At 63.3% G+C, this 10,342-nt stretch overlaps 1 protein-coding gene across 1 annotated transcript; it reads right to left on the reverse strand.

Annotated features, from left to right (window-relative positions):
• Nucleotides 1–214: 214 nt before the first annotated feature.
• SEMA3G (semaphorin 3G) lies at nt 215–9,430 on the reverse strand. The gene is made up of 16 exons (XM_004368604.1): nt 9,328–9,430; nt 7,366–7,526; nt 7,141–7,203; nt 6,764–6,883; nt 6,375–6,465; nt 6,171–6,287; nt 5,879–6,024; nt 5,594–5,708; nt 5,422–5,491; nt 5,008–5,152; nt 4,500–4,731; nt 4,317–4,408; nt 3,645–3,686; nt 2,605–2,833; nt 2,127–2,266; nt 215–785 (listed from the first exon to the last, which is right to left on the reverse strand). The coding sequence occupies exons 1-16, from the start codon at nt 9,428–9,430 to the stop codon at nt 321–323; spliced, it is 2,331 nt and encodes a 776-aa protein (XP_004368661.1). The 3' UTR covers nt 215–320.
• Between the last annotated feature and the right edge of the window lie 912 nt (nt 9,431–10,342).

Here is a 10,342-nt window from a genome sequence, read left to right on the forward strand (position 1 = left end):
GGGCATGACCGGAAATGTGCTCCAGAAGCCAGGCCATCTCTAAGAACAAATGACAGGTCCCTTGGGACTGCCAGCGGCCAGAGGGTGCTGGCTCAGTCGGCCTGGGACAGGGAGTGCAGGAGGGCAAGGAACAGACCTCAAACACAGGGCCCCTCCCTCAGGCCCCAGGCTTTTCTGTGGGCTGCTGGTGGGGGTGTGGGGGAAGAGATTCCAATCTCTAAGAGGCAGTCAGGGGTCCTGGCCCTCTGCCCCAGCTGGGTGGGTGGGAGACGCTGGGGAATGCTGCTGCCCCCACCTTGGCCACCCCTCCCCGCCCTCCCCTATGTGGCCTCCACCTCCCGGGGCGTCCGGTTGTGCTCGGCCTGGGCCCAGCTCTTCACTTTCTTGCCCAGCTCCAGCCCTGCCCAGCTCTTGCCCTTGGACAGTTTGCCCCGGCTCCGAGAGGCTCCCGAGGGCTCCCCGCTGCCCCGGCACCACATGCGCTCACAGTACTCGTCCACACGGGGCAGGTTGGCGAAGCCGATGAGCTGCAGGATGTCCTTGTACCAAGCCTTGGGTGGGGTGGAGGCCAGGCCACCCTGCACCGGAAGCTCCTCCGGCTTCGGCTCCCGAGGGAACAGGCTGTGCAGCTGCGTGGCTGCAATCACCTCCAGAGCCAGGCGGACCACCGTCTGTGAGAAGCCGTGCTCCAGCGTGGAGCAGGAGTAGGTGCCCGTGTCGAGGCGGCTGAGCCTGCGGAACAGCAGCCCCTGCTCCACCTGCAGGATTCGCTCGTCAGTCTTCACCTGCAGGGCAGGAAAGCATGAGGGGGCAAGGGGCAGAGTGCACCCCACCACCTCTCCGCCCTCTGCTTTTCCAAGTTTGTCATCCTCGGGAACCAGTGCTTGGGCACGTTCCCTCACCCCCTCTCCCCATCCCAAGAGGGGACCAACAGCCTGTTCCCAGTGGCCCCTCTAGACCGTGAGCTAATTGCAGGCAGGGCCTCACCTTCTTCCGTAGCCCAGGAAAGGGCCTGCAAACACAGGCAGTGCAAAGGTTTAACTGACTGGTTTCTCCCCTGTCACAGCTCTGGGGCTCCTATCTTGACCTTGGAGGCCCTGGCACCCATTCCCGGGGGCAGAGGGGATATCTGTGGGCTTTTACCTGGGGGTGGAGCTGTGTCCTACCCCCAGGACTAGGCCTTAGAACTTCCCTCCAGCAACACACACACACACACACACACACACACACACGCATGCGGCAGCCTGCCCTGTCTTTGCGTGGTTCGGGCCACAGCGCAGGAGGCAGGAGTGGGGCTCTGACCGGCCCTCTCTGGCCAGGACCCTCTGTGGGCTTTAGTCTGGGCATCTGTGCACTGCAGGCTGTGCTGCCTGGGCGATGTGTGTTGCATAACTCCATCTCACAGCTCCTTCCCTGGGAGAATTCCCTGTGCCCAGCCCAACAGCTGGCCCAGGGCTGGCCTCCCCCAGTTCCCAAGCCGAGGGAGAGCCCTCCTGTAATCAACCCACTCCCTCCCCTCCCCTGCCCAAGGGAGCAGCAATAGCACGGCTCCTCGCCTGCCCCACCCACCCTGTCTTCAGGCCCCAGACTGAAGCCATCTCTGGAGTTGACAGATCTTTCCGGATGGGGGAGGAGAGGGCCTGGGCAGACAGCTGGACTCCGGGCAGGAAGTGTGGGCCCAGGCAGTGCATGTGTGTTTGGGAGGGGGGGGGCAGGGGGATAAGGACCAGAGGTCGGGGCCCATTCCTGGGGCAGAGAAGGACCAAGACCCCTTCAAAGATGAGCCAAGTATATAAGCATGGGGAGAGGGGGCTTCCTGGCCAGCCCAAACCCCCTTTTGTCTCCTCCATCTCTGCTAACCCTACCCACTTCTCAGAGCTCAGCTCTGTGCCTTGGGAAGTAGTAAGTTCCCTGTCACTGGAGGGATTCCAGCCACATGTGGCCTGGGCACTCCCAGATGGCAAGAACAGGGACATCTCCTTCTAGGTACCCCAAGGGTAATACACACTTTTCTTTGGTTGAGCTTGGCAAGTCCCCCCAAGAGCCCTCTGCTAGGGCTCAGGGCTTGGAGTCTCGGGGAGTATGCCCCCAGGAGGGTACAGGCTAGAAGTGGGGTCCTTGCTCACCTGGTCGGGCCCCTGGTCCCCCGGCCTCTGCAAGAACCAGCGCACGGCAGCCTGGGGAGATTTGGGTCGGCACTCCAGGAAGGTGCTATTGTGCTCCGTGCCGTAGACCATGGTGGCCGCCACCTGCTCTGCAGCCTCCTCTGGAGAGAGGCAGATTGGCTCAGCTCAAGAACTGTGGGACCCAGGCCCTGGGGGCCACAAACTGACTCCCACAGCTCAGGAGCCCCAACCAGTGTGACAGGGACCTTGGTGTCCATCCGATCCCTAAGCAAGTCACTCTGTCCGAAGACCTTTCACCCGTGCACTGGCAGCAGCTGCACAGGTAGGGAAACTGAGGACTGTTATTATAACAGGAACTGTCTGAGGCCACACTTCACAGAGGTCTGCGAGCCTGGAATGCTGGGGCCCGGCTTCCCCTCCCCTACCTATCCCCCTACCCAGTGTAAGCAGGGGCCTCCCTGAGCCTGCCACCACTCACCTTCCGGTCCCTGGCCCAGGCACTGCAGGGCAGGGTTGCCGTGCCGGATGTCCTGCCGTCGGAACCGGCGCTTGCTGGTGCCGGGCCGGTAGCGGGTGCAGGAGGCACCGTCCCAGGCGCAGTAGGGGTCGCGGGCCAGGCAGCACTCCGTGCAGGCGCTGCCGTAGGTCTCACACTGGTGCAGCCTCAGCCGAGCCACGCCCAGTCGCGAGCCCACGTACAGCGTTTGCTGATGAGGGGACACAAGCAGAGCCCGTGGGGACCCGGGCCTCACCCAGCGGCGGCCAGGGTCTCGGCACCCTCAGGCTTCCGGAGACCCCTGCCACGTGCGGGGAGACCCCTGCCACGTGCAGAACCTCTCGGATTCTTTCCCAGAACCAGCACATGTGTATCACCCCTCTTCCAAGTGCCATGCCTTGAGGGGACGTCCCCAGAGGGGACGAGGCCGCCACCGTGTCTGTCCTCTAAGGGGCTTCTCCAGGCCCTCCCTGGGCTCACCCCTTGTCTGAGCGCAGAGGGGACCTTTGCCCCCTGCCCTGTGGCCTTTCTCCTGATGTGCCTCTGGCCTCACAGGCGCAGCCTGCTCTGAGCAACCCTAGTGCAGAAGCTGGGATTTGCCCAAAGATAAACTGGAGCCGATAAACCTGGGGAGACAGTACCGGCCCCTAACAAAACGATGCACAGCAGGCCTCTAAAGAGCCAGCTCCACGGTTTGATTTAAAATCAGATTTGGTTGTCAAGCACGTTCTTGCCTCCCATGAGGGACTGGCCTGTGCAGCTCCCCTGTCATCTGAGCACGATGTCACCTCCACCTCACCTACCCTTGCCTCCCGTGGCCACCAGCCTCACACGTGGGCTCTGGACCCTTACTGCAGGGCCCCAGAGCAGCGACCCAGGGCCTGAGCAGCCTTCCCAGGCTTCACGCAGACAGCAGGTGCTTGAGGAGGCTGAGGGGGCAGCAGTGGGGAGGGGGCAGGGGCGGGGAAGGGGCAGCGGCGGGGAGGGGGCAGGGGTGGGGAGGGGGCAGCTGCCCCTCTTACCCTTTTGACAGAGATCTCCATCTCAGTGATAGGTGTTGGCACCTGGGGGAGGAGTAGGGTCACAGCATGGGGTGGGACCCTCCCCTGCATCCCCTGCTCTCAGCCTCCGCCACCCCTTTTGGTGGGAGCCACGCATCTCCCAGCCTGGGTCAGTCACGCTGGCAATGAAAACTGGTCTTTCCAGATGTCAGGTTTGTGAGAAAGCTCCTTCATCCTGGCTGGCCCCCAAGCAGACAGCTTGGCTGAAAGCACCAAGCTCTGGTGTCCCCTCCCACAGCCCCGCCCCCCAGCAATGAGGCAGCTGTCCCAAATTGCCCACCCCATGCACCAGAGGGCACCAACAGTCCCCCAAATACAGATTCCCCTCCCCCTGATGTCGGCAGTGGGGCCAACAGGACCCCTTGTGGACTTGGGGGCTCAGCCACTACCTCACCGAGACCTGAGGGGTGCTCACCTCGGCCATTCCTCCCTGGACACCCCAACTTTAAGCTCCCAGACTTGCTGCCCAGGCCCCACAGTCATTCAGAAATGAGTGCTTGCATTTTCACCCCCCACTGGCTACAAATGCATTAGAGATAGGGTGTCATCCTGAGCTCACCCCTGCTTCCCCATAGCCAGGCCTAGACCGGGGACGGAGCTTGGGGGACCCCTTCCACCAGCCACCCTGTTCACCTTAAACACCTGGAGCTCCTCCAGCACTACCTCCTCAGGCTCAGCCGAGTCCCCAGCCCGGAGGGCGATGACCTTGAGCACGGAGCCTGAGTCTGGGCAGGGGAGAGGGGTCAGAGGGAGAGGAAGGGGCAGCCTAGGCCGCACACCTCACCAGCCTGGCCACCCCCTGCTCAGCTCACCCACCAGTGCCCAGGAAGATGACGTCGTAGATCCCATCCTCTGCCTCCACGCGGTCCACCACGATTTGGCGCAGCTGCTGGGCCAGGTGGGTCTTGACGAGGACAGGACGGCCCTGCCGAGGCTTCACGGGCCGAAACATGAGCGGGTGGGCTCGGACAAACTGCAGCACCTCGTCCGGGTAGTCCTTGGTGCTGCCAAAGGGCCGTCCTGGCTGCGCCGTCATCTTGCTGGGGCACTATGGTCACGAGGGCATGCCTGAGCATCCTGGGTGGCTGTTCCCCATCCCAGCCTGCTTCTACCACCACCAACCTCCAGAGGATTGCCCCCACTGTAGGGGAGCCTCCTTAATGGGGCACAGGGTCTCTCCCTCTCCACACCCGGCCCCGGAGCCCCAGTTCACATGGACACAGGCCTGTTCCAACACATGGACACAGGCCTGTTCCAGGGGGGTGTCCCTCCTGGCATCTGTTCAGTCCCCTATTCCCTGGCCAGACTCCTGGCAGACACTCACTGCGCCTGGGCGGGGAAAGGGCACCTTGCCCCCGTAGGGCCCCCACTGGTGCTGGGGACTGTCCCGGTGTGCAAAAGGCCCATTGAAGACCTCCCAGATGTCAGCCATGTGGTACACGCAGACTGCAAAGCCCTGGAACACAGCACTGCTGGGGGCAAGCAGGGACAGTCAGGCCAGGGTGGCCATCACGGGCAGGAAGAGGCAGCCTGGCTCCATGAGCAGGGCAGAGGTGAAATGCCCGCAGTCAGCAGGGACTCCAAAAAACAAGGACAAAGAGCGGGGTATGAAGAAGGCAGCCACGGAGTCACCGAATCAGGGACAAAGCCAGGGGCTCAACTGGAGGCCGGGACGTGAGGGCAGAGGTGCAAGAGAGGGGCCGGCAGGGTGGAGTGGAGGGGAGGCAGGGCGGCCCACCTGACGGTGCTAAACAGCGCGTACACCTCCGGGTTCTTCCCTGCCTTGGGCCACAGCAGGAACACGTCCTCTGGAAGACACAGGGGCGCAGGAGTCACGGCCACCACCACTGCTCCCCACGGCCCTGATCCCTCCCCTCCAGCGCCCAGCCCTGCCCCAGCCATGCCCTTACCCAGCTGGTGGAAGTGGGTCTCAGCACCCCCGAGGCCGGGCACGGAGCAGAGCAGCCTGGCCTTGAGGAAAGTGCTCCACCGGTTCACCAGCACCCGCTGCCCCCCGGCGTCGTTCTGGTTGGGGCGGGCAGAGTCAGCCACGGGCAGCGCGAGCGGGCGTCCTCCCACACCCACCCTCACCCATGGTGGGAGAAGTGTGGGCATGGGCTTCACACCCCAGCCTCAGCTTCCCTGCTGCTGTGGAGGGGCACAGGCCTAGCAAGCGGGGTGCAGCTCTCACTCACCACACAGACTCGGCCCACGCAGCTGACAGTGACGTGGCCTGGGCCACCATCCGGTGAAGGGACAGTCTCCGAGAAGAAGAAGTACACCTTGTCATTGTCCTGGTCGGAGTTGTCGGGGATCCGTGCGGCTGCCACAAACCTGGGGTCTGGCAGGGTAACAGGGTGAAGCCAGGAAGAGGGGTCTCCCAGAGGAGGGCAGGGGGTTAAACCCAATGGGGGCAGGAAGAGGTGTGGAGACCCCCACTGGGGGCTGGAATCTCAGTGTAGAGGGGGCATGGGCCCCTGGGCTCACCATGCAGGAGGTTCTGGTCGGAGTCAGAACGCAGGGACGGCCGGGAACCCCCACTTCGGAAGATCATGGCCTCACGCCCCAGGAAGTCAGCGGTGAGGCCGGTGTACAGCTCCCCGCCTAGAGTGGGGGTGGGAGGCAGAGTCAGGGGAAGACAGCTGCCGGGGCCCACCCTCCCTGTGCCCACCCGGCCTGGGCATCACCCACCTACAAAGGTGCTGGCGAAGGGCCGGCTGGGCTCATGTGGGCTCCGGCCCCGCCCGCCCTGCAGGGTGCTGGGCTCCATGTGGAGCACGTGCTGGGGAGGAGGACGGGAGAGAGGGCAGGAGCGTCACCCGGGAAAGAAACGCCACCCCCCCACATATGCCCCAGGGCCTTGGCCATTGCGTGCAGCTGGAGAGTGGGGGGAGGGCAGACGGCACCCTCATTCCAGGCCCCACCAACGGGTCAGCTCCCCTACACAAAGACGCCTCTCAGGCCCCTGCTCCCCTCTGGCCCTACTGGAGGCCTTTGACCCCATGGCTCAATGGGAAGCTTTCAGGCATCGGGAGGAAATGTCACTGCTTCCCAGTCCCTGGCGGGCACCCCAGGCTCACCTCACCACGGTGCCCGACTGTGATGAGGGCACAGATGGGCTGGAAGGCCCCCGTGCCACATGCCAGCAGATGGGTCCGATTGTGGGGCTTCAGCACCCGCACAAAGTTGGCACACTCCGTCTAGCAGGGAGAGGGGGATGAGGCCGAGGAGCAGGGGTGCCCACCATCTCCTCAGCCCCCAGGCTCAGTCCTGCCTGGCTGATGGTCTTGGGGAAGCGTGGAGCGTGTCATTCTTCGCAGACCTTCCAAAGCCCTCAGGGCCGTCCCAAATGCTCCCAGCAGAGATACTGAGGGGAGCGGCCACAGGGCCTCCCAGGGTGTCAGGACTTGGGTGTCGGTCAGGGGTAGGGGGTGGCGGTCATGCCATCAGCACTCACCAAGGGATCCCTTCCTTTTCGGACACACTCCTCCCTCTGTCCTGGCTGTGGAGGCCACAGAACCTGAAACACAGCCTGGCTGACCTCAGGGAGCTCCCCTGACCTTGCAGCCTGTTTCCCCCATCCGGCCTCCCGCCAAGAGGTGCCCAGATGGGAGCCAGTCACTTGGAGGCTCTCAGACAGACCCTCTCTCTCCCTGGTGCCCTCTTGGTCGGCCCAGCTCACCTCCCGGGGGTCTGGCCATGCCTGGTCCAGCCGCAGAGAGTAGAGGGCGTCACGGCCCCCCAGAAAGAGGCGGTCCCGGTACTCATCCAGGTACATGGCCCGAAGGTCCAGGGAGCCCCGGGGGCCCAGAAAGACGGCAGAGCGGTTGGCAGACAGGAGGTCTGGGAGGGAGCAGAGGGAGGGGGTCAGGGCAACTGCTCAGCCTACTTCCTCAGCCAAGGGGTAGAGGTGGAGGTGGAGGTCTCCAGCTGTGCAATTACCACCCACACATACACATCTGGAAAATGTTTCCATCCACAGGACAGCTGGCGGGCTTTGAGGAAATGGCTCCTGGGGGCAGTGGAACAGGAGGCTCTGAGCCCCCGACTCAAGGCCTGTCCCAACCCCTCTATTCCTCAGTCAACTTCTCCTTCCCACAGTTCCACCTGTGCCCTCCCCAGTCCTGGTGGCGGAGATGGCCCCCCGACAGAAATTACAGCAGGAAGCTGAGCAAAGTGCAGGAAAACTGGAGAGAGTGACAGGCCTGGGGAGTGTCCCCAGCAAAGGGAATGCCCGCCAAACGCCTTGTGTGGGACAGAGCAGGTATGACCAGGCGGAGCTCCAGGCTGAGGTCCAGGGCTGTGGCCAAACATGATTTTCTCCCCCATAGGTGCTGCCCTCCCAGTCCCCACGATGGATGCTAGAGTGTCTGGCGACGCTGGTGCCAGGAGCCCAGGATCCCAATATGGGTCCTTGGAGTTTGGCTGGGGAGATGAAGGTGACGGGCAGAGAGGCGGGCAGGCAGCACAGTATGGCAGGAAGGGGGTGCTGGCCACCCTTGGGAAGTCCCCAGTGTATCCTATGCCTGCTCCACGGGAACATCCTCAGCCCAGCACCCACTCATTCCCAAAACTCATTAACACCCTCTTCCAGGAAGCCTTCCATGGCTGACAGCATCTTGGGGGGAACTTTCCTTAGACTTTTCCTTCTTGTAGCCTGACTGAACCACCCCCAACCATCCACCCACAAAAGAAAAACACAGATGCCACAGCAGGACCGCGTTCTGCCCAGACACCCCCTTAGACTCTTCAGGGTGGAGCCATGTCTCCCCCCTCAGACTCCCCAGGGCAAGCCTGTGTCCCCTCCCCTGAGTGGGGTTCCCAGGGGAAGACAATCACCCCTCTGGTTTCCTCAGGAAGAATCTTCTGGGAACCTATAGCTCAAGAACCTTTTCCCACGGACCATCTCCACAGATTAAGAGGAAGCCTGTGCTGGCTGCAGCACAACACACCGAGGTTAGATCTGTACAGGAACCTCCCAGGCCAGGATGGGCAAAAGGGGAGTCTGGAATCCTCCCTGGGCTGTGAAGAGCCTCCAGGATGGAGAGGGGATGGAAATGCCAACACGGGGAGGTGTGTGGTGTGATGTGGGCATGAGGGTGTACAATGACAATGACATCTGCCCACCAGGGCTGCAGGGACAGGGCTAGGGACCCCCTGCTGGGCAGCTTCTGAAGTTGGAGGCTCCTCCCCCACCCTGTGGCTTGGGATCTGAGGGGCAGGATTCTGCTAGGGCTCCCTACTGTCTGCCTTGTGCAAGAGCCCCAGCTCAGCCCAGAGACCTGCAGACTTGCCCTCTCCATCCCCCTCCCCACTCTCTCTGCCCCCCATCTACTGGGGTCTCTCAGGGTCTCCGTCTGTCTCCCTCCCTTTCTCAGCAGCCCCCCTGGGGTTTTCCCCCCTGCCTGTCTCTGTTCCCTTCCCGCCTCCCCGTCCTGTCTCCCAGCCCTCCTCCTGGGGCTCCTGCCTCTTGCCGCAGGAGCTCCCCCAGCTCTGACCATGAACTCCTTCCTGAGGGTTGTCCCGGGGCAACTCCAGCCACTCCACTGGCAGAACAGACGGGGCCGGACTGGCTGGGGCCCCACAGCTGGGGGTACACCGGCATCCACGGGCATGCACAGGAACGGGGCGCGCTAGCCGGTACCTTGGTAGGAGAGCCGCAGGCGGGGCATGCTGGGGCCGGGGCTACCCCCACAGAGCAGGAGGTACCCCAGGAGGCAGCAGACGGCCCAGGCCGAGAGGGCCATGCTGGGGGACCAACAGCACTGCCGCCGGCCTGCCCGCAGAGCCACCCTCCAGTCCGGCTGCTGGTTGCAGTTTGTTCTGTCGCCACAAGGACTGCCATTTATAAGGCGGCGGCTCCACCCCGTCCTGGAAGGCGGGAGGAGGCGGGAAGGAGGTGAGGGGCCGCCATCCACCTGCAGCTGCTCCCTCTACCTCCTTGGCTCTGCTGACGCCTTTGTGCTGGGTGGGCCGGTTCCTTACTGGGGGAGACTTTCCCAGATTGGGTGGGGGGTGGGGGGTTTGCACAGACGAATGTCCACGAACCCAGGTTCCCAGCTCCAGCAGAGTGACAAGAAGGGAGATAGCCTGGGAGGGGGTCAGAGGTCAGAGGTCAGAGGTTGATGGGCTGGGTGGGGGTCTGGCTGGGCTGTTTTGCTCCCTGTGCAGCCCTACCCTGCCAGTGCCCGTGTGCCGGAGACCCTCACAAATCGGCCCTGGGCCCGGATCCCCCATACCAGGGTGGTCCAGCCCCCTGAGACCTCAGCCAGGCCCCCTAGCCATCCAGGCAGGGCCCAAGCTACCTGGAGGAGGGCACTCCCTGCCCAAGGGGTGGATGTTCTGGGTGGGGCTGGATGTCTGGACACACTTCACAGATCTGGAATTGGCAAGTGATGGATGTCCAGCCCCCCTACCCAGGCCTATCCCCAACCCTCCAGGCCCCTCAGCCCTCCCCTAACACCTACCAAGTCCTATCCCTGTTCCTGGGCTGGCTTCAGGGCAGGGGCAGGGACAGGATCCACCCTTACCAAGAGGGATCATCTCTCTCCCCTCATCACCATTACCCCACCTCCTCAGCCCTCCAATCCTCCAAGAAATTCAGGGCCCAGAGTGTCACTGTGTGAGTGGTGGGTTCTCCCCAGAACCCCACTCAACAG

Source organism: Trichechus manatus, unplaced genomic scaffold, assembly GCF_000243295.1.
Source record: "Trichechus manatus latirostris isolate Lorelei unplaced genomic scaffold, TriManLat1.0 scaffold00001, whole genome shotgun sequence".
In the NCBI taxonomy this organism is placed as follows: domain Eukaryota; kingdom Metazoa; phylum Chordata; class Mammalia; order Sirenia; family Trichechidae; genus Trichechus; species Trichechus manatus.

Coding starts and splice junctions, on each gene's coding strand:
- SEMA3G (XM_004368604.1), bottom strand. CDS start 9,430: ATGGCCCTCTCGGCCTGGGCCGTCTGCTGCCTCCTGGGGTACCTCCTG. Junction 6,466..6,763: donor CAGTCGGGCACCGTGGTGAG/GTGAGCCTGGGG, acceptor CCTCCTCCCCAG/CACGTGCTCCACATGGAGCC. Junction 2,834..3,644: donor TGGAGATCTCTGTCAAAAGG/GTAAGAGGGGCA, acceptor TCCCCTCATCAG/CAAACGCTGTACGTGGGCTC.